The sequence below is a fragment of the Squalius cephalus genome (genome assembly GCF_949319135.1).
Source record: "Squalius cephalus genome assembly, chromosome: 18".
NCBI classification, from domain to species: Eukaryota; Metazoa; Chordata; class Actinopteri; order Cypriniformes; family Leuciscidae; genus Squalius; species Squalius cephalus.
Genome location: NC_137139.1, coordinates 22,400,390 through 22,424,452, shown reverse-complemented (window position 1 = coordinate 22,424,452; position 24,063 = coordinate 22,400,390). Strand labels below are relative to the sequence as shown.

At 36.3% G+C, this 24,063-nt stretch overlaps 1 protein-coding gene across 7 annotated transcripts in view; it reads left to right on the top strand.

Moving 5' to 3' along the window:
• Positions 1–24,063, top strand: part of hspg2 (heparan sulfate proteoglycan 2) — a 110,025-nt gene that overhangs the window by 59,518 nt on the left and 26,444 nt on the right. For 4 of the 7 annotated variants that reach the window (XM_079849103.1, XM_079849104.1, XM_079849105.1 and 1 more), the window contains 18 exons: positions 3,425–3,549; positions 3,668–3,748; positions 7,730–7,797; positions 7,925–7,989; positions 8,064–8,204; positions 8,298–8,489; positions 13,532–13,624; positions 13,724–13,813; positions 13,930–14,160; positions 14,294–14,407; positions 15,246–15,373; positions 15,478–15,564; positions 15,657–15,709; positions 16,249–16,413; positions 17,320–17,430; positions 18,698–18,798; positions 18,967–19,147; positions 22,054–22,113. In XM_079849103.1, coding sequence (XP_079705229.1) covers positions 3,425–3,549; positions 3,668–3,748; positions 7,730–7,797; positions 7,925–7,989; positions 8,064–8,204; positions 8,298–8,489; positions 13,532–13,624; positions 13,724–13,813; positions 13,930–14,160; positions 14,294–14,407; positions 15,246–15,373; positions 15,478–15,564; positions 15,657–15,709; positions 16,249–16,413; positions 17,320–17,430; positions 18,698–18,798; positions 18,967–19,147; positions 22,054–22,113 — 2,086 coding nt within the window. Of the gene's footprint in view, positions 1–3,424; positions 3,550–3,667; positions 3,749–7,729; positions 7,798–7,924; positions 7,990–8,063; positions 8,205–8,297; positions 8,490–8,833; positions 8,870–9,454; positions 9,560–11,081; positions 11,334–11,872; positions 11,960–12,727; positions 12,812–13,531; positions 13,625–13,723; positions 13,814–13,929; positions 14,161–14,293; positions 14,408–15,245; positions 15,374–15,477; positions 15,565–15,656; positions 15,710–16,248; positions 16,414–17,319; positions 17,431–18,697; positions 18,799–18,966; positions 19,148–22,053; positions 22,114–24,063 lie in introns of all 7 variants that reach the window. The other 3 variants (XM_079849100.1, XM_079849099.1, XM_079849101.1) reach the window with 2 other exon arrangements.

Sequence of the window (24,063 nt, the reverse complement as noted above, 5' to 3'; positions counted from 1 at the left end):
TATAGAGAATACAAGTTTAGCGTGTTGTGTGTATTTCCTAATTATAAGCTTTTGGTGAAATTGCAACAAAACTAAAAGAGTAAAAGTGCATAAAAACATAAAAACATGGCGTCGTCTCAAGAAATATCTGCGTACACACTAAACCACTGAAACCGACTCAAAACGATGTAGCCTAGTATACATACCAGACCAGGCACTGCAATTCTGCCACAGACATACACTAAAAACGGAGAAGACTTAAAGCATGCGCATAAACCTTGCGCGCTATACAACAATAATATTAGGCACAGTAGCTTCTTTTTTTTCTTTTCTTTTTTTATCAAGAACTTTGTTGAACAATATGAACAACCATAAATGGTCTGGTACAAAATATGAGTCACGATATTCGATAGTTAACGGATGCATAAAGCTTGCCACAAAGAACTGACAAAAGTAATCATGTGTCAAATATAGCAAGGAGACATTTTAATTGTTTACTAATCAACTAGTGTTTTATGTGTCAGTCAAAGATGTTGACAATGCTGACTCGTCATCTTCGCAGATATTGTGAACGTGCCTATAGAGAGAAATGCACACTTACAAAAGAGAGTTGTCTGTTTCTTTTCGTTTTGAATTGTTTTGTTTAAAAGTGGACATTTCAAGCTTTCTAGATACATTTCTGAGTTTCGGTTCATTTATGAGACGAGCTCAGTTCACGAGCAATGCAAGTTATATCGCGCCGGTGCCTCCATTTCCTGATTAAATCGTCTTAAATGCGTCTCCGTGTGGACAGAAACCAATGTAATCTTCCTGATTTAATCACGTAAAACACAAGTCTAAACACAAGCACCACTCTTCTGAATAATGGTAACCACAAACCTCCAAGAGTTTGTAAACCAATTGTTTGTAAAACATATTTAATATTTACAAATTCAAAAAAAAAAAAAAAAAAAATGTTTTACAGTGTATAAATAAAACGACATGAAGAAAGTTATTTCCAAAATGTAATTAATTGCACAGTCTTTGTTTTAGCTGCTTGTTTTAGCTGCTACCAATTGCACAGAGTCAAGAAATTACAACCACCCACCCCCCAGGTCTGCCGATTCAACCCCCAATGCTAATCGATCTCCTCTCAGGGAATCAAAAGAAAACCGGTTTTTCCAGTTTTCACCAGCGTGTGGGCGGGGTTTTAATCCCTTGCAGTTCCTTTGTTTAAATGCTATTTAAGCAAATATACTATACATACGCTTTAAGTTATTTCAAATTAATGTTTATAGCTTAATTTGTTGATATCGCGTAACTTAATTTGACATATGTTGATATAACCAACTGACATTGTAGATTCCATTGCATGCCAGGAAGAGGCTTATGCTTTGTTTTAAGTAATGAGCATTTACTATAATATAGCCGCACTCAAGCGCACGACCGCACGCATAAAGCTTGCCACAAAGAACCGGTAAAAGTAATGATTATGAATGCGTCTAAATGTGTCTAAATACACTGTAAATGTGAATGTGCATTACACGCTGAGTTTCGGTTCATTTATGAGATATCGCCGGCGCCGGTGTCGTGATTGTCTGCTATATTTACTTCTTAAATCCAGGCAATTGGTTCACGAAACATTGATTAAAATTAAGACATAATTAATACAAAACGAAATTCGATTTAAAGAAAGGCAGCTGTTCTGTTTAAGGTCTCTGTGAAAGTTTTAAAGCAGACTTTTATTGCCGCTTTTAGAGCGCTCACGTCCATAACCGTAAACTGACACGTTGTTTTTTCCCTCATAAATGCGAACACGAAAATTAAAATAAAATGAATATTATAATTTTTTTTTGTTGTGTCAGACAATGATTACAAAAAATTTCTCTCATATTGCTCCTCATAACCACTGAAAACGGTCAACGGAAGTTAAAAGTGGTGGGTACAAAATGACTCATGGCGAAATCTGGTGGGTACACGTACACTGTCTTTGTATCTCTTTAGAATATTGCTTTTAGAAAAACTTTTAGTTTTTTTACTTTTACTTTTAGAAAAAAACGACATAATTATGAATCAAATTATTATGAACAAGTAATGAAACTGTGTCAAAATTCGACAACACAAATAATGATCAAAAAGCGATATAACGCACATCTCAGATTAAATTAATTATATAAAAAACAGGGAACATTTTGTAAAAGCAAAACTGAACAAAATGCATACTTAAAATAATTGTATTAGGCTATGTGTTACCGAATATTTAATACCACTTCCCCATAATGTTGTAATTATTTTTTTAAAACAACATCTGTCAAACTGTCAATCAGATACCTCTTATCTGGTCATTTTTATTTTATTTTAGAAGTCATAACTGTTGATCACCCTTTGTATGGAATTTGTGAATATGAATATTTAGAAGATTTACAAACTGTCGGCAAGACCTCAAACCAACCCCGGACATTCTGAGACTAACGTGGAAAAATCTTTATGCTTAATGCATTAAGACAGTTCAATTAAAATATTTATTAATAATGTAATGGCAAATCAGATGCGCCCAAAATATAAATGCTACGCGTTGAGCTGCAACATTACCTCACAAGAAATATCTGCACAAGAACAATCACACAAGAAATATTTTCACGAATTAAGAATCTGGGTAAGTCGCATTATTTAATTGCATTATGTTAGGATGATTTTGTGTATATATATAAAAAATACTGCTGGGTTTTTACAGGCAGAGTCACGTGTATTATGCTCACACTAAATTCTCTGTTGCACTTATATAAATGCGCATTGCATGCACAATCATCTTAATAGTTGTACAAAAAAGTTATGCGCTACTGGCAAGAACGTCACTTTGCTGTTTTAATAAAAGCAATGTTAAATATTCTGCATGCACTCATCTCCTGGAAACCACAGCAATGACAAAGCATATAAAAATTCGTAAACGTTGTCCAATACCCCTTCTTGTCTTAATGAACCTTTTGCATTTACAAATATTTTCAAATGTCTGTATAATACAGTAGCCTACTGTAAATATTTGTGTCTATTACTATTTATAATTTATATTTTATTGTGGATGTTTTCTCACAATCGTGACGTAATGAAGTAAAAGAAAAAATCTAACGTAAAGTTGTTTTTTATGCGCCACCTGGTGGATATTCTGTGAAGCGAAACACATTGAGGGAATTTGTAAGTAGCGCCCCCCGAAAGCACTTGCAGAATTCTGCGAGACTCTACGAGACGAATTGCCGAATGCCGCGGGAGAAAACGCGCGTTTTTAAAGGCCAGATCTGTATATATATATATATATATATATATATATATATATATATATATATATATATATATATATATATATATATATATATATATATATATATACATATACATAATCTAGTCATCCTAACTAGTCGACCCATGCTTAGTCTGGAGTGTTTCATCACCCTTTTCCTTTTTGTTTTAGAATTGCCTGCATAACACAATTGGGCGCCGTTGTGAAAATTGCCTACCTGGATTCTATGGAAATCCAAAGACTCGTGATCCACAGGCATGTAGACCCTGTCCTTGTCTAGGACACTCCAGTAACCAGTGAGTTTGCCTTTTTCTATTAACGGTATCAAAGATATTTTATTCATATAAAGTGGTTACCCTTCAGACATAACCCATAATTCATAATTATTAATCTAATACTCTTCTTCTACCGAAGGCCTTCATCTTGTTTCTTGGACTCAGATGCACAGCCCATATGTGAATGTCCTGCTGGTTATACTGGAAGACGGTGTGAAAGGTAAGTCTTTGGTCTAATGAGAGGGTACACCTCCCATTAAGTATGCTAGTAATGCTGGGCTGGCCAAACTGGTGATGGAGGTGATCGGTATCCCTTTATCTATTGCCAGAAAGCATGTGTTTGTTGCTTTCCATTATCTCTTCAACCATTTGTGATTGAATGGCATTTGTCCGTTGGTATGGGAGAAGCAAGCCTTGAATCAGTGCCACCCATACCACTGTGTCATAGTCTGAAGTGACTTTTTTTTTGGAGGTGTGGTGCTTGAAAAATCCATGTACGTTTGTCTGAAGTCTGCAGCGTTTTCAAGTTATAAAAATGTCACTTCTTTACTGTGAGAGTAAGGTGTTGAAGCAATTAGTAGCATATGTCACTTTAAAAAGGAGTTGCATCCTTTTTTTTTGCTTCAGTGCTTCTTTGTAAAGCTCTTGCTACATTTTGAGCAACTTTTTCTCATTTCAAACTCTTTTTCTAGATATTAGTGGGTCTCTAGGGTGGTTTATGCTTCCCATACTGAAGCATAAACAAGTTGATGATATGAATTGTGGATTCCTGTCACCTGTTCAGAGTGCAAAAGCTTTTGGGTGTATGGGATCAAAAATAAATGGCTTCTATTTTTAAAAAAAATTGGTACCAACGTGCCCTGTCTCATCATGGCTCTCAGCATTTCCAACTGCGGAGACTTCTACCTTGAAGGTTCGAAAGATTTCTTCCCCACTGCATGTGATGATGCTTTCTACCTCAACCCTGGGAAAAAGCAAGTTCTGGATACAACTGACCATAATGTTGACAAAAAACTTGATAGTAGAGAAGATGATGACTTTTCAGGGCTTGAAAGTACAACAAGATTTTTGCTGTCAACAACCATACGTAGTTTAAGTCACCGTAGGACTTATGGGGCCCCGCGTAACATGGCAAGTCCTGAGGCTCGACAGAAGAGTTTCCAGCTGCTGTTGAGGATGCACACAAATCGTTTCAACCAGCGCCTGAGTATGCTTGAAAGCAACACTCTGGACATGAAAGACAGCCTTGAGAACATGAGAAAGCAACAGAGTCACTTTAGCTCTCAACTGGAGACAATAGCCAGAGTTTTGTCTCCAACTGACAGGAAAGACAGAATCAATGAGCTGTCCAACAAATACACAGACGTTGAAAAAAGACTAAGTCAACTAGAACACAAAATTGAGATACTGATTGATGGCTTCACTGCTCTAGCTCAAGAGCTTGACAAAGTGAAACGAGCACGCCACATGGCACGCCCACCACAGGATCGTAGAGAACCTGCTGTGGTTGCTACCACCCGGATTCCAGCCTTTACTACAGCTTGGATAACTAATATGTCTACTAGCAGATTTCAGAGGAGAACAGTAATTCCCAAAACCATACCAACTCCTCGTACCATTTCCACAACTACATTTGTACAAGATAGACTTTCCCAGATCAATGAAAGTTCATCTAAGCAAGCAAAGTTCTTAACTAAAAGGATCCAACCGATATCAACAAGAAAAGACATTGAAACCAGTTTCTCATCAAGGGCAGACAACAAAAATAATAGCAAATCTTCTAGGAGAGCAACAGTTCCCAAAGGTATAGCCAACCGTTCCCTTACGACGTCGAGGAATGAAAGGCTTTCAACCTTAGTTACCTCCAAAGAAAGGCAACAGAGAAGAAAGGCACTAAATAAAGGTTCTCTTATCTCACAGGAAAGGAGCAACAGACAAAATGGAACTTCTCAAATACACCACAAAAAAAGTGGTTCAAAAGTAAATGCTAAATCTACAGAGCCTCAGAGAACTGTGTTGACAAGGAAACCTAGTCAACTATCCCATTTGCCTACACGAGAGCAAGGAGAAAAAAAATCTGCAACTATATTTCAGATTCCTCCTCCATCTCATACAAAAATCCCTCAATTAAAAGAATCAGCAAAATCTTCCAAGTCTTCGAGCAAACCACAAAAACAGGTCCATATTCCTTCAAAAAAATCATCTAAATCTGTAAAAACGCAAAGAAATCCTTTGGTAGTAAGTCCGTCCAAAAAAGCAACAGACATCAAGAAACCTTCTCACAATCTCCAAACAAAGAAAAGACATTCCAAAACTAGATCATCCAATCAAAATCAGTTAAATGTTCCTTCTCATGAAGCGAGAGGTGCATCAGACTTAAGGTCCAGACAACCTGAAGAGTTTACCTTTGCAGCTACTTCTAGTCAACCGTCTGACAAGAGGATATTACATTCCCCTAAACCCAAAGTACAAATGACTACTCCAAGAAGACTAACTCAGAGGAACTTGTCTAAATCCATTAATATTTTAGACATCTTCATGAAAAACAACAGAGGACAAAAAACATTAAGAAGACCCTGGCTAAAACAAGACGGGAACCTTCATATTGTTCTTGGAAGGCTGGCAATTCCCATCAAAATCATTCCCGATTACTAGATATTATATGGACCATTTCACCAGTTTACATTACATTGATCCTGTTTTTTTGTTTTTTGTTTTTTCTCTTTTAGCCCCCATTAGAGTTTTGCAATCTTATTGAATGCTGTTGTTCAAATAAATGGGCTTGAGTTTTGAATACACACTGTGATGCAGAAATGCCTCATATCTTCATAATTCTTGTAAACCAAGTATGTTGTACTTTAGTTTAATAGTTTTTTTTTTATTCTCAGTAGAATAGTAGAAATAATGTTCATCAAGTTTCCCCTCCTTTGCTATTGGTCAGCCAAACCAAACAGTTAGCCCCGCCTCCCAATTCACACTACAGTTTGAGCCAGTGCTGTTATCTCAGGCCAATCAACCTACAAATGGCTTCAGACATTAAAAATTATTTTATGATGTGCCATCTTGGTTGTAATGTTTATACTGTTTTGTGTACTTAGACTCAGGCCTTATGTTAAGTATTTTATACAATTTTATATGCATTCATCTTCATTTATCCTTGCTGCCTACTCATATCTTATTGTCTTGTAAAGTTTGTGAACTCCATCAACATAGAACCTCAATTTGCCCAAAAATGGCAAAAGTGATGTATTTTCAGCAGTATACATTTTGAAAGATTTATTTAAGCATTAGTGTATTAGTCTGGACAACCTTGGAACCTCAAGTTATCAGGTAAGACTTTTTGTCAAGTTCCTCGGTTTCCACAGGCTTGGGGATATGGTTTTACTCACTTAAACACTTTGATTCAATCCTTCTGGTTGTCTTTGGCTTTATTTATTTCAGTCATTCTCTGTTCAGCAAAGTCGTTTTTCAAAGAGAGAAGGACTCAACATCTGTTGGATGTTGACAGCATTCTTGGCTTTAATTTATACATCTCCTAAACTTAAAATATGGGTGTTATGCAATGGATTCTCTGTTATGTGATTTAATGTGGCTCTTGTGGTGGCCATTAAAAGATACTAATGTCAGGGGTTTGCTCTTTTGTTGTCCTTGTGGTGAGACAAATGTGAATCTAGCAATCAATAACTGCTTGTACATGCACAGATATTTCATGTCGTGTTAAGTATCTACGTTGGTTGTTTGCTAAACTCTTTTCTTGATGTTTTTTTTTTTTTTTTGTAGATTAAATCATTGTTTTCCAACCCTTTTTTTGTTGTATGTACCCCAACAGCCACATTGGTAAAGCTCCAGTAACACTTCATCAACAATTTTAGCTAATCATTAGCATTCATTTTAATGTGTTTTTAATCAGGATTTTTCTGTTTGGTAATTATTTTTCTCTTCATGAACCAACTATCTGTATACAAAATCAAAGCGTCTTTAGGTTAGCATGATTATTAGTATGTCTGAAAAATATCCAGACAGTGTTTGAAGAAGCTCTATGCATTAATCATATTCTCAAAGAGCTGTGACTCACAGGTCATAAATCGCTCTTAATTTTCATGGCAGGTCCTGTCATGTCTCTTTAATTCTAAATGTGGTTTTGTTTTTACTGCATGACATTCAGAACAGTTTTTCCAAGGTGTTGTCTGATTTTCCTCAGATGTGCTCCTGGATATACTGGCAATCCCCAACTTGGTCAAAGATGCACGCCAGGCAGCACTGATGGTGGTAAGATAATATTCTGTAACCATTATTCTTAAAATTAAAAGAATAAATTGAAGATGACTCCTACATAATTTTTTTTAAACCAAATTTTATAATTTAAATGTGTATTTAAAACAAAATCTGTTTCTAGATTGTTACCTCTGTGACCAAAGTGGTAGCGAAGGATGTAGTGCAACGGGAATCTGTCGCTGCAAGGTAATAATTTTTTTGTTTTTTTTGTTTGCATTACATTGATAACTTAAATTTAAAACATACTTGTTTGTACTCAGATGAATGTTGAGGGTTCAACATGTTCCACCTGCAAGCAAGGGACCTTCCACCTCAGTCCTGCTAACAAAGATGGCTGTCTGTCCTGCTTTTGCATGGGCGTCACCCAGCAGTGCTCCAGCTCCAATCACTATAGAGATGTGGTAAGTGGTATAGTGGTAAGAGATGTGATGAGTTAGACCAGTGCTTTTCATCAGTTTGTGTGGGCAAATTCATTTTCTGCCTTTTTTCTCCAGGTTTCCACCGTATTTTCCCCTGGAAACTACCAAGGTTTTGCTCTTGTAAACCGCCAGCGCACCAACCGCATTGACAGTGGCTTCTCCGTAGAGGTGTCCACAGATAGAACACAACTCTCCTACACTAACTTTAACTATCTTGGACAGGAGCCCCACTACTGGCAGTTACCCAAAGCCTATCAAGAAGACAAGGTAGAGTTTGGCAGCATTATGTATTTCATCGTTCTTACAAGTCTTTGTGTCTTCCTACATGCTCTCTTGAAGTATCTTCTCCCACTTTGAATACTGAATTCATTCTGCAAATGCACGCTGCCAAGACCTTTTCTTCTAAAATGTACTAAGGGCAGCTCTTCTGCAGCTTAGAAACACTTTTATAGAAGTTGGAGTGTACACAAGAGCTATAGTAGGTACTATTATCAACAAATTGAGTTAGGGTAGGCTTAATTTGACTCATGTGTCTTTACCTTTTTATTTATTTATTTATTTTGGATGTAATGCACTGAATTAAGTGTTTCTGAACCTACTTGCTTTTTTAGAAGACTAACTCTGCTCGCCCTAGACGAGCACACAAGGTAATCCTTGCAGGTTCAGCGTGTGACCGTGTTTAATGAGTGTGTGTGTCTGATGTTTGGATTTGGCCTGTCATATTTCTAGAATTAGAATGATGCTTGATTGGGTCATCTGTGCATTGATCTTATCAGAATATTTAACTTCTGTACTCGTGTTATGGTTTTATTTTGTCTTGACCATGTTTTGAAGTGCATGGGATTTTATGGTAGATACATTTTGACTTAATTTTTTGTAATACTTAAGCCCAGTTTACACCTAGTAACACATTATACTGCACTCACACTTTTTGGGGATTTATAATGCTCTGAATGAAGAAGAGATATGCCATCATAGCCTGTTCATTGCGGTGTCTGAAGAAATGTTGCATGCTCAGTTTAGTGTGACCACAGCTTAAAAAAGAAATGACTCAAAAACGAAAGTGGTCAATGGTGTTTAGTTTTTTTTTGGTCTGTTGTATAGTCTTTTAACTGTTTTGAAATACAAGTCATACAGAGATGTTACATGAAGAGTAACTAGTTCTTTGTAGTTTAACTCTTGTATTTTAGCTTTTGTATTGAGATTAGAGATTGCTTTGTTCACAAAACTAGAGAGACTCCTCGTGGATAAAGGAACAGCTGAGAAAGGACTTCGCTGTATGGCATCTAATGAACGATATGGGTAAAGACCTCTCAAGGTCCAAAAGAGCCGTTGAGGTATTAGAACTATTATTCAACTTTTATTGTTAGATCTCACCATTGACCTGAATCCCATAGTCACTTTAACAGTGTGGCACCCTCCCGTTTCACATAACTTATGGATATTTATTTAGTAACATAATGTACTAAATTTAATCTGAAAGTATGAACTCCGATTAATCCTTCAATTAATGCTTTTAATAAACTGGAAGCATTGGAAAACTGACAGATTTGCTGAGCTTTCAGTAGAATCAACAAAGGTCAACAGAAACATCCTTGACACTTTCAGTAAACGAATGCCTCCATGTATTAACTCCACCTGTAGATATCTGACACGATGTTAAGTGATGGAAAGAAATTTGAGGAAAAAAGATGGCATTAATCAAATTGAGTTTTGAAAATGTTTTGCTGTTTATGGGTAACTCCACTCAAACAGATGAACCCTTCAGGTGAGAGCATACGTGGTATCCTGATTCTTATACTGACATCCTGAGCATTTCCCTGCATGTATTTAATCATCTGTTTGGCTGCATGTCCCATTTTTTCCTCTCAACTCGTTAAAGTTTTGGCACATCTGTCTCTCCGTTCTCTCTTTGCTTCGTTTACATTCATCCAATCTGGTTTGTGTTTCCGGTCTGATCTATAGGACTGACCGTTCACACTTTAATCTACTGTTTGCTCCATTCATTTGTTCAGTAGTGTACAGTATCTACCCTACCATTCCAACAATTTGGGTCAGTAAGAATTTTTTTTTTTTTTTTGAGGAATTGAATCTTTTATTCAACAAAGATGCATTAAATTCACAGTTAAGCCAATTATATTGTTTCAAAGGGCATTATAATTAAAAATATATAGAGCATCGTTTCCACAAAAATACGCAGAACAACTGTTTTCAACATTGATGATGATAATAATAATAATAAATGTTTATTGAGCACCAAATCAGCATATTAGAATGATTTCTAAAGGATCATGTGACACTGAAGACTGGAGTAATAAATGCTGAAAATTCAGCATTAAAAACAGGAATAAATTACATCATAAAATAAATAAATGTAGCCTTGGAGAGCATAATAGACTTCTTTCAAAAAACATAAAAAAATTGTACTGACCCCCAAACTTTTGAATGGTAGTGTTAATTGGTTGCTATAATAATGATGTACTGTAGCATTAGCCCAAGAGATTTTCTCAAAGAACAACTTTGCATTTTACATATTCATTTCATACTTTGTCCAAAATAACTGACTCATTCACTATATGAGGAATAAGTGAGCGCTAGTGGGCTTGGGCACACCTGTAGCTCTAGACGTAATTGGAAACTTTTTAAGTTGCCCAAAAAAAGTACATCCCAATGTGGTTTGAAATCTGATAAAAAAAAAAAAATTAAAAAAAAAATTTGTCTACCTTTTTTATGTTTTTTTGTTGTTCAGACTGAACAGATTGAGTTGCAAACACACTAATTCTGATATTTGCTGTCTGTCTGTACAAACCCTTCAAGTCACTATATTTCCTGTTCCATCCATTGCTTTATTCTCACTAGCACCCCGCTGATGAAGTACGCAAACTTGATGATGAAATCTGGGCAATCATCACTAATTTCTCAGACGGGCAGTCTCCCTTCCCTTTTTCTTCATCCTCTCAAACTTCCCATTCTTCATTTGAGGGCCAGCGTTTGCTATCTCGCTCAAGTGTGCGTGACTCTCCTTTCCATTCTGGTTTAACTTCCTCTTTAAGGGCCTCTGAGTCTCACTCAAACGGCCCAGGCCCTTCCTCCCACCCCGACTCAACTCAGGTACTGTATGCTCTCACTCAGGGGTGAGTTGACTAATTCAACGTCAGACTAATTGGATAGTGACAAGTTTTAGATTTGGCCTTTACATATGCTGTTTTTTAACATTTCACATGGTCTTAAAAGTTAGCTCAACCAAAAATAAATATTATGTCACCCTCATGTCAATCAAAACCAGTATGACTGACTGACGACTTTGGAACACAAAATATTAGTAAAAAGCTTTTAAGTTAACTATACAGTATTTGTAGGACTGTTTTAACTGATTTTGTCCATACAATGAAGTCAGTGGGGTCCAAAACAACATTGGACCCCATTGGATTTCATTGTATAGACAAAAAAACATTTATTTCATTTAAGTCATGTAGGTTTTGGATGATATAAGGGTGACAGAAGTTTCATTTTGGTTAACTATCCCTTTAAAATGCAAAAAAAAAAAAGTAATTCTAGTAGCTTAGCACTTCCCTAGTTTACACTAGTAAAACACTTTCTTTTATTCTAGTTCTGTTGTTTGATTTTTGGTTTGGATGTTGCCTTCTCAGCAGGTGGCACTGGGAAAAAACACTGTTGGTCTCCCTAGAGGTCCACGACCTGGCCCCTCTAACAAGGTTGGGAATCATGGGAAAGTGGTGCGCTTTTTTGAGAATCTTGAATCTAGGCCAATTTGAATATATACAGTATACACTACTATTCAAACACTTGGGGCCAGTAAGAATTTTTTTTATTACATTTTTGAAGGAAATTAGTACTTTTATTGAGCAAGGATGCATTAAATTGAAGAAAAGTTTTCTAATGTTATAAAAAATGTCTTTTTTTTTCAAATAAATGCTGTTCTTTTGAACTTTCTATTCAAATAATACAGTATGCAGCAACTGTTTTCAACATTGGTAATTATAATAAATGTTTCTTGAGCAGCAAATCAGCATGTTAGAATGATTTCTGAAGGATCATGTGACACTTCACAACATTACTGTTTTTACTGTATTTTGATTAAATAAATGCAGCCTTGGTTAACATAAGAGACTTTTCTAAAACATGAAAAAAAATCTTACTGACCCCAAACGTTTTACACCATCTACTTATCAGTGAGACCTGGAAAGTCTGCAAACGCTAGTCAAGGTTTGGTGATTTAAAGGATGGCTTTTCCCTGTAGGTGTAGCTTGTAGTGCACACTATAGAAAATACACATATTTTTGTATAAAATAGTAAACCAAACTCTGAATTCTTTCTACCATATTTTATACATTTTTTGAAGATGTTGTAGTTGCAGTTAGTCAGTGACTGACAGAATAGATGTCTTTTCTCTCATGCTTTTCTCTGTGCTTTGCTTATCTGCTGCATTTCTCTGTCTTTCCTTCGTCCACGCTATTATGTATTTCCTTCCGCCTGTGCTCCAGTATGTTTTGGTCTACAGTGGGTTCAGCTTGCACCCAGATGACGTGCTCTTCTGGCAGCTCCCGGAGCAGTTCAAAGGGGATAAGGTAAACGCATGGATGGGTTCAGGCCCGCCCACCACTGATCCCCCCCCCAGGTTGTCTGATCTGAGACATTAATGAATCACTACCTGAGCCAAAGGTGTGATAGATGGGCAAGCCGAAGCATCGCTTAATATAAACCAACCAACCTGGTGTATCTATAATCACGTCATGTCTAGAGTGTTTGTTACTGTCGTGCTACAGAAGGAAGTGCTGCTGTGGATTTAAGTGAGAGGTTCATATCTGAGATGCTGATTTGTGTAATGATGTTTTGCTAGCTTTTTTTAATGAAAAACTTTTTTTGTTTGTAAATTGTGCCTTTGTTTAAAAATGAATATTGAATATTGATATTCATTTTGAATGTGTCATGATGTGACAAGTTTCCTGCAGAAAGCATTTTGCCTGTCCACACTGAAAATGAAACCGCTGTGTGACACAACACAGTCTCTGCTTTTAAGAATATATTATGTAATGTACAGGAAAATGACATTTAACTTGTACTGTCACTTGTTGCACTTGTTGATGGTTAGGACAAAATAATTTATTATTTTTTATTAAAGAATTTTTTTTTTTTGATCATCCACATAAAAGCCCTAAAAGAAAAACAAAGTTATAATAAAAAAGTAAAACCCTTATTGAAAATTTTATTTAATTTGCATTTGGAGCAGTGATTCATCAGTAACATAATGGAAATTTTCTAATTGAATGTTTTTTATTCTAATGCAGGTCAGTGCATATGGTGGAAAGCTGAAATATACCATCTCCTATGTGCCTGGACCTCGAGGTTCTCCAATAGAAGATGCTGACGTTCAGATTATTGTGAGTATGATGGCAGATGTTGCATGTATGACACATATACTAAGGTTTCGTTCCATAAACGAGATGTTTGAACACTATTGTTCCTCAATATTTCCACAGGGTAATGATATCACACTGGTGGCACGGCAAACATGGAGAAGGGGGCAAGGTGCCAGAGAGTCACAGGACTTTGAGATAGATTTCAGAGAAGTGAGAACCCATTCTCACCCATTTTATTTCTGTTTTTCATCATTTTCATTTTATTGTCATTTGTTTTGAACTTGAAGGAAGATATGTGGTTCAGCATGATGATTTTTTCTCTGTAGGAGCACTGGCAGCGTCCCGATGGCATGCCGGCTACCCGGGAACACCTGATGATGGTGCTCGCGGACCTCGATGACATCCTGATCCGTGCTTCGTATCACACAGAGATGCGCTCATCCAGTATCTCGGGGGTCCGCATGGATATCGCTGTGCCTGACTACACTGGCCTGGCACAGGCTTTGGAGGTGGAGCAGTGCCAGTGTTCTCCTGGTTACCGTGGTCTATCATGCCAGGTATGAACAATCAAAGCTTTGCTTTGTGACCAACCGGATGAATGGTAGCAAAGGCTCGCTTCCAATCTACTGTGACGATGATGACAGTATTACTCAATCTAGACATCTGTTCCATTGTCTTCATGTTCTGTAGGACTGTGCTCCTGGATACTCTCGCACAGGAGGGGGCTTGTACCTTGGCCACTGTGAGCCGTGTGACTGTAACGGCCATTCGGACTCCTGTCACCCAGAGACTGGCATCTGCACGGTATGAATCTTTACCAGCACGCAGTTCTTTTCTAGAAGTGGGATGCATAGAATTTCAAGGGATGCATAAAAGCATACAAACAAGTGTTGCTCTCCCTTTATAGTCAACTTTAGAACAGTACAGTATACCAAATGTATTTCTATAATAAATAATACTATAAAATAATTATTAAAGTATTATCTAAAATTGTCTATATATATGTGTATATGTATGTATGTATGTATATATATATATATATATATATATATATATATATATATATATATATATATATATATATATATATATATATATATATATATATAAGAATTTTTTTATTTTTAAATGTATTATTTTAATTATTATGTATATAAATAATTAAATATTATTTAAAGAAATTAATATTAGTTTTCATCCAAAAGTATTATCTAAAAACTGTGTATGTGTATATTATTTTGCATAAATATTTAAACTATTAAATATAAATTGCATTTACTCACCCTCATCAATTAAATACATATTTAAACAAAATAATTAAATTGCATCCTAAATAAATAAAGCCTTTGTAGTCACCTTGAACCATATAGTACTATATGCCTATGGATTTATTTATATATATTCTATTCTGAATATCTTATAATTAAATAAAATATAAATAATACTTTAAATAAATAATTCATAAATAAATACTATTTATTAATATATTTAAATATTTTTGTAATTAATTAATGTAATTACAATTTATCTTAAAAGTGTGTGTGTGTATATAACTTAATAACCTAAGTAAATTAAATGTAGCTTTTTCTCACCTTCATAAAAGTAGTCCATACCACTTGTGTGTTATCATTTTGATTCTTAGAGCTGTCAACACAACACCAAGGGTGAGCTCTGTGAACAGTGTGCTGACGGCTTCTTTGGAGATCCGACTGCTGGAACCCCTGAGGACTGCCAACCATGTGCCTGCCCTGGCACTGACCCCGACAACCAGTTAGTCTTAACATACACCTGCAAACCTTACCTGATTCTGCCAGCTCTTTTTGCAATATTAACCTTATTTGCAGGAAGGTTTTTAATAGTGATTTTATGTGTAGGTACTCTCGCACCTGTGAGAGTCTGGGTAACGGAGACTACCAGTGCACTGCCTGTCAGCCCGGCTACAATGGCCAGTATTGTGAACGGTATGCTCACACTTCCTGTAGTGCAACAAATCAATTAGGCTTGTCTATTATTGTCATCACAATTTTTCATGTGACACTCGTTTTCTTCATAGCTGTGCGCCTGGTTATGTTGGAAATCCACAAGCAAGAATCCCCTGCCGTAGTGGTATCTGTTCATTTATTATCACAGTAACTTTCACGACCCTATGAAATCAAAATGGGAGGTTTGTGACTTTCAAGGTGCATTCAAGCCATCTTGGAATTACCGTAATTATGTGATTCCGATTTCTAAAAAGCGTTTACATCCTCGAAGAATTTGTAATTTCGTATTTATGAGTTCGTAAACATCTAAACTCCGAATTTTCTGAGTACTCCTACTTCATTTTGGCATTGATAGTGTTTGAGGTCATCTATATGCCAGTGTACTTTAAATTTGAGCAAATATGCATATAAATCCATATAAAATATCCCTCCCAAAAACCACTTTGGAAACCAGTAGCAAATTGTGGCTAATTGGCAATTAAAGCAAAGGCATGAGCCCTTTCTTCCCCAACTTCCTGTTTTAATTGGCAATACGTCAACACATAAATAACAACACTCGTGATTGATTTCATGGGGTCTCTACACAAACAGTTGACGCACTGCATTTGTGAAACCGCATTTCTGTTGGACAGATTCCAGTAAAACGTGTTTGTCTGTAATCAGCTGCTGCATCTCTGGTGGTGAAGGTGTATCCAGAAAGGGTTCAAGTGGCACAGGGAGCCCAAGTCACTCTCAGGTGCCAGGTGTCTGGATATCCACCACACTATTTCTACTGGTCCCGTGAGGATGGACGCCCAATCTCCAGCACAGCAGAGAGACGCAGACAAGGTACTGCCCAGATCCCAGATCATTAGTATATCAGTATATATATCCAGACGTCTCAAATGAGTAACCTAGAGCAGTGTTTCTCAACCCTGCTCCTGAAGGACCCCTGATTCAACTTGTCAGCTCATTAGTAGAAACTCCAGGAAGTAAAATGAGTGTGTCAGAAAGAGGAGACTTTCATAATGTGCTGTGTTGGGGGTCCTCCAGGACCAGGGTTGAGAAACACTGCCCTAGAGAAACCAAGCACCAAATACAAGATCAAATGCTCTGTTTCATATTGCATATATCCTTGGTGGATAAGGAAATACCATAATTGCAACCCATCTCAGTGGAAAAACAGATCCAAGATGGAGGACATTGCAAAATAAATATAGTGGAATAATTCATTAATGAATACTTCCATGTTTTTAGGCTTGCGTTACCATTTGAAAGTTTGGGGTTGGAAAGATTGTTTTTGAAAAAAATATTTTGCTTACTAATGCTGCATTTATATGATCAAACATACAGGAAAAAAAAACGTAGAACTGTGTTCTATTTTAATATATTTTAAAATGTAATTTATTCCTGTGAAGGCAAAGCTGAATTTTCAGCATCATTACTCCAGTCTTCGGTGTCACATGATCCTTCAGAAATCATTTTAATATGCTGATCTGCTGCACAAGAAACATTTCGAAAAGTTCAAAAGAACAGCATTTATTTGAAATACAATTTTTTTGTAACAATGTTAAAATCTTTACTGTTACTATTGATCAATTGAATACTTCCTTGCTGAATAAAAGTATTAATTTCTTTCCAAATTAAAAATAAATAAAAATCTTACCGACCCTAAATATTTGAACTGAAGTGTATGTAACACAACTGACAGTACGAGTTTTAATCATTTATAATCCTTTTCATTCCACCCTGCAGGAGAGGAGCTGCATTTCCCCAGTGTTCAGCCCAGTGACGCTGCCGTTTACATCTGCACCTGCCGAGACCAGCGCAGCTCCAATACGAGCAAAGCTAAGATTGTTGTTACAAGTAAGTTGTTTTTTATCACCATAAAACACAACTCTATGCCAGTTATTCAAGTCTTTCACTCTACACTTTTTAAACGCATGACAGCACAAAGTACATTTTGAAATTGGGTTTTTTGAAAGTTGCTTTTGTTTTACCCTCAAGATGCTTTTAGATTCAACAAAAATCAAGTTGTGATTGTCCAAGAACATTTTTGTAAATTGTGATAATGTGAGTTGCCAAGTATGTATGAATAATTTGTAATCGGGGCATAAAACTAACTTTTTAAGACCTAACAATGGCTGGTAACTTAAGAATTTTTTTAAAATATTTTGTATTAAAAATAATACATATTTTGGTAGCACTTTATTTTACAAGTCCTGTTCCCCATGTACATACTATGTACATATTATAGTTATTACAATAACTGGATAATAACTATTTACTAACCCTGATCCTACCCCTAAACCTATCCTTAACACATGTAGTTACCTTATAGTTACAGTACTTTCTTAGTTAAGTACACATAAGTGCACATACTGTAAAATAAAGTGCAACCAATATTTTTTACCAGCAATGAAGCATAAATTAATTTATTTACAAAAGTTACTCAGTCAAGACCAATGAGTGATTTGTTCTTTGTCTTTTGTTGTTTGGTTAACATTAAAAATAGACAGAATCAGGAATGTTAGACTGCTGTTAGGAGCTATTGCACTGATCCAGTATACTGTTACACGCGTTTTATTTCTCAATTGTTTACGTTAAGACATAACTGACTAAGGATACTTGCCAAGATTTTGACATAATTTAGTTTGATTATGTCTGTTCAAGCACAAGAAGACATGAAAGAGAGTTCAATTCAGTATTTCTCACACTGAGAAGCAGATTTCTAGGCTTGCACTTCGGATGTTTATGCACAGAAAACGTCCCACACAGCGCTTAGTTACAAATTGAGTTCCCTTTTGCGTCGTCTTAAGCTTGAATTTTTAAATTGGCAAGGCTTAAACTTTCGTGACGATGCAGCACTGGCCCGCCAACTGTCGTTCACATTTGTTCTCACAGTTTTGCATTGTTAGAATTCATAAAAAGGTTACTGGCCAACAAGCGATTGACACAGTTTCATATACTCGCCAATGCTGATTTTTACGCACATTTGGTGCTTGCCGAGTGTTTGTGGCTCCATAGTTTTATCCAATCAAAAATTATTTTGGGCTTTTTGTGGTCACCATTGGTAAAAAGAGAAAAAAAAAAATCTTATCTCTTGATCGTCAAACCCCTTTTCCCTCACCAGCCTTACCATCCAAACCTATTGAAGTCTTTATCGAGGAGCCCAAAGCACAGAGTGTGACAGTGGGATCTACAGTGAGCTTCATCTGCACAGCCAAAAGCAAGGTATGAATGTCTTCTGCACACACATCCATTACAGACATAACCTCAGCCTTCCTGACTTCTAAAACAGATGGACAGAGAGGGAGAGAGAGAGAGAGAGAGAGCAATATTTGGCTGTATGTATGAATGACTGTAAGTGAAAATATTTGCGGACATGTGCTTCTCTCATAGCTGCCAGCGTACACCCTGGTTTGGACCCGCAAAGGCAAAGTCAAGCTGCCTAACCGAGCCATGGATTTCAATGGAATCCTGACCATTCAGAACGTGCAGCCTGAGGACGCAGGCAACTATGTTTGCACAGGTTCCAATATGTTAGGCATGGATGAGGGCACAGCTCTCCTCTATGTCCCAGGTTGGTGATGGCACCTCATCCTCTAAACCTCCCTGCCTTCTAGTTTTTCAGTCTTTCTCAAGCTGCATGTCTCTTTGCTTACCTCTTTGCCCTATTGTTTTGTCCATTGTGTTGTTTGTGCCAAATTCTGCTTTGTCTTATGGACAACAGCATGGCTAACCCTTCTTTTTGTGTTTAAATTATTGCGTTAATCAAAAATGTAGCTTTTTGATTTACTTGCGGAGTTTTCTGTTTGTTTCTTTCCACTTACATAATGGCTTTTCGTGTGGCCAATGTAAAATCTTTACGCCAGACAAAATGATACAGCTTGTGAATGGTTAAGAAAAGCAAAACTCAGATATATAAAATTTTGTACTCAAAGAAAATACTGTCAATCAAGACTAATCCAGCACCTGAAATTATTTATTTTTCTCAATACAAATTCATGATCATTCATTCATTTTGCTCTTCTATATTCTTTAATTAGGACAACTCATAAAAACAACTTTTTTTTTTGTTATGTGACTCACATATTAAAGCAAACAGATCACCTGTAGTGACTCCCCTGAAGACTGACGGCAAGTTTAGTCATATTAAACGTTTGACATAAATTTTTTCAATTTATAATATTGTGCTATTGTACAATAAAACATGAGCACAACAAATGTTGTGTGAATTGTTCATTAATCTATTTAAATGTAAATTGTTGAATCAAATTCAGTGCTACGTTCTACGTTAAAATGATTTAGATAGAAATGCTAATTTGTACATTGCTATTATTCATGAAACATAAGAACAAATTTCTGTGTAAAATCTTTTTTTGTCAAATATTTTACACAAATAGTCACATTGAATTGAATACTAAAATACATTAAAGTGGATTTATGTACAATTTGCACAGAAATTCATTCTTCTTGTGTTTAATGAATAAGGCCAATCATTTTTCTAACCTCCAGTCTCATATGCATCTTGTTCATGCGTAGTGGTCAGTGAAATCAGCTGCTGGTGTAATTGGGTGTTGTCATGGTGGTGGTTCTGTGTCAGTCTTCTCACTAGCGGGGGATTTTTGTCTTAATTTCCGAGCATGTTTACTGTCATTTCCCTACTGAGGTGGTCTTTTGGGGTTTATGGTTTATGAGGTAGGGAGGTGTCGTAATTGTAGAAACTGGGACCCGTCTGCCAAAAGGACTGCAAGTGCAATCCCGTTCCCGACTCCAAGATGTGATTCCATCTCTATTTTGTAATGGAAATGTTTTTCAAATTTGTATTTGAAAATGGTGCTATTAATAGTGCAGTAGTTTGAATGTTGACTTTATCCATGAGTGTCATATTTTCCATTTCAAGTTGCTTCAGACAGGATTTGTACTGTTCTAAACTCTTCAGTTATATTTAGTAGTTGTATTAAATAAAGACATTTCATAGATAATGACTTCCAAATGTTGCCAACAGTGATATTGTTTAGAACATATTTATTTTGACTTGTTTGACGAACTACTGTAAAATAAAATAACGGCTTACATTTACAAACACAGCGAGTGATATGGCTGAAAGGATGTTTATGCTGACTTTAAGGTTGTATGTGTATGAAATAACAGACTTCATACATTTTTCATGCTTTTGTGTTTTTGTTCTTATTCATTATCTATGCTGTACACTAGAATGGTGCTTTATAACTTGTTCTTTATTTCTTTTTAATTAAGCATATAGGTGAATATCAGTTATTTCCTTAAAGCAATATTTAATTTTGTACATTTTTGAAATGGTGCTGCATCTTGAGAAAAGATGATTTTTTTTTCTTCTTTTTTTTTTACATTATGATTCCATTGTATTTTATTTGTCTAAACTGTGAAATGTATGTACAAATTATTCTTTAAATGGTGAACATATTAAAAGAATAACAGGTAAAACACAGTCGCTTTATGGAATAAAACTGAAACTAAAATCCTAAGGTAGGCTTCTATCAATCACAAGCTGTATTTAAAAAAAAAAAAAAAAAAAAAAAAAAAAATATATATATATATATATATATATATATATATATATATAAGTGTTTATGCCGAGGTAAAGCTTTTACATGTGATGTGTTCTAATACTAACCTGCATGCTTTGATTTTGTCTGAGTGCTGTTTCCTCCACTACTCTTTTAATTATACAGAGAGTGCTTACCTTACACTCAGTTTAAAATGTCTTCTAAATGTGCATTGATTTTTCAATAGGAAAACTCAGTGCCCTCATTGATTCTTAATGGGGCGAACCATTGCTTGGCATTTTACAGCAATTATTAATCACCTTTTCCACCATTGACTGTAATCTCACATACTGTAACAGGTTCTGTAAATCTATGATACTGGAGCATAATGGTGTATTTGGGAAGAACTTAATTTGCATTACTAAAAAGCCAATGAGAAGCTTCCTTGTACAAATAAGCTTTATGTACTGAATATATCAGTCAAAAGTCCTGATATAAAAGGTAAAATTATTATGAGTATCATATCTGAGAAATAATTTTTTTTCTGTTTTGAAATGTTTTTAGATTTGACAGATACTGGTGTAATTAGCATGAATGATATCAACCTCAGGCATTTTGAGAGACATTGGTAAAGCTGCCTGTTAAAACTTGTTTTATTTCCATGGAAATATAATATGTAAGCTTGTTGAAACGTACCTAGAGACACCTATCTAGGTGAGAATAATTTAGTCCCCACCCATCAAAGTAATTAAAGTATAATTTCACGGCACCAGTGCTACACAATAAAAAGTGTTATTTTAACACAGAACAAACAAAAGTTCTGCAGCTTCTGAGAAGTTTTTGAGTTGAGTGGCATATGCTTTAAATCACATTGAAATGCTTGGGGTCACCAGTGCGCCACTCTCACAAAACCTTCTGGAGTCTCACTTGACAGTATCTACCTGTCCATCATTCACAGAGGCTTCTCAGTCACAGATGTTTTTCACAGCCTATGAGATGTTTGAAGGACATAGAAAGCGTAAGTCCACTTGGTTCTCTCCCTCCAGGCCTGGAGGGACCCGTTTTATTTACGCATGCAATCTTCTCGGCCTGCATGCTTTTACCATCTCAAGTAGTGCCCTGGTACAACCTACAAACTACAAGCACAATGCTAATATGTCACAAAAATAGCTTTGTAACCACCAATTTTTTATGTTATTTGAAATATTAATCCTGTTCATGGACACATTTTCCCCATATACAGGTTGTTGAGTTGTACACATGAGCATTACTTGATCTGGCTAAGCTTTCATGGCCCATATGGGTCCATTGAAACGGGGAAGCTGCATGCTTGCACAAATGGGGACTTCTCTCTGTTGCTGAAGTGTTTTGTATGATTCTTATTTTATTAGTAATTAAAGTAACACAGAGATGTCTTGGTACTCAAGACCAGTTCAGTATCAGATTGGTTAGGTTGTTCTCCAAAATGCATGTTATATGTGACCAAACTAACAAACATTGCACTTGTTACCTAACAGAGAGGGGTTCCCAACACATTTCATAAGCCCAGTATCATCCTTTTGATATGCAAGACTATGTTGAGGTATATAGGATACCAAACAACATCCATTGTTCTTCAAAGATCATACTGTGACTCATTCATAATTATCATCAGCCATGCATACATTTCCAGTGCACTGACCTTGGCGCTCTCAATCTTGTTAAGAGCAATTTATACAATTGTATATACACTCTTTAATAGATGGTTTCACCATAGTATGCATTTACATAATTTTTGATAATTAATGGATGAGAGGGTGGGTAGATAAATAGATGGGTATGGTAAACAGGATACATGAGCACATGGGTGGATGGATTGATTGGTAGAGAAATGGTTTATAGTTGAGGGGTTACAGGTAGGTGGATATTGTAGAATGTAGATAGATGAGTAGATGGCTGTGTAGATCAATAGATGGATGTGGTACAGGATATATGAGCACATGGATGGATTGGTAGAGAAATGGTTGATAGTTGAGGGGTAGATAGAAACTAGGTAGGGGGGTACAGGTTGGTAGATATAAGTAGATGGCTGTGTAGAAAGATAAATAGATGGGGGTTTGTAAAGACAAATACAGTTACTGATATAGTTGGGAGCGAAGATAGCTAAATGAGATGAGTGGGTAGATAAGTAGATGGCTAGATGTGTAGACCGAGAGATGGGTTGGTAGATACATGAGCAGATAGGTGGATAGACAGCTAAATGTTTGGGTGGACAAATAGACTGAGAGGTGGGTGGGTAGATAGATGAGTAGATTGATAGATAGGTGGGAAGACAGCTAGTTGTATGGATAGATAAAGTAGATGGATAGATGGTGCAGATTGATGTTGAAAAATAGATGGCTTGGTTGGTAGATAGGAAAGTGCTGTAAATGGTTAGGTAGACAAACTGATAGTTGAGTGGGTAGATGGATAACTGTAGATAGGTGGATAGATATTGGAGTAGGTGGGTAGGTAGACCGCTATGTGGTTGGGTCAATACATAGATGAGAAGACGGATGGCTGGGTAGATAGATGGATGGGTAAATGAGTAGACTGATAGATGGTTGGGTAGATGGATGCAGTAGACCGACAGCCAGCTAGATGGTTGGTTGGTGGGTGGATGGATGTGTAGACATACAGTATAGATGGGAGAGTACGTAGATCTCAAAATGCATAGAATTAAAAGTAGTTTTTTGAGTTATGGACCAAAATAGGAACTCCATCCAGGAGCCCATCATGGAAAAAACCAACGCTCTAAATGCCAGGACAGCTAAATGAGCACTGTTCAGTCACTGAGAAGCAGACCGGAGCTTAACACAGAGCTTACACAGACCAGTAGTCCGCCCTAGTTGGTGAAAGAAAGCTTTCTTTTGCTCTGTTGCCCTGGAATCCATGTAGATCGAGGGCTTGGCATCCAACCAAGTTGGCACAGACAGCAGTGAGGGCCTCG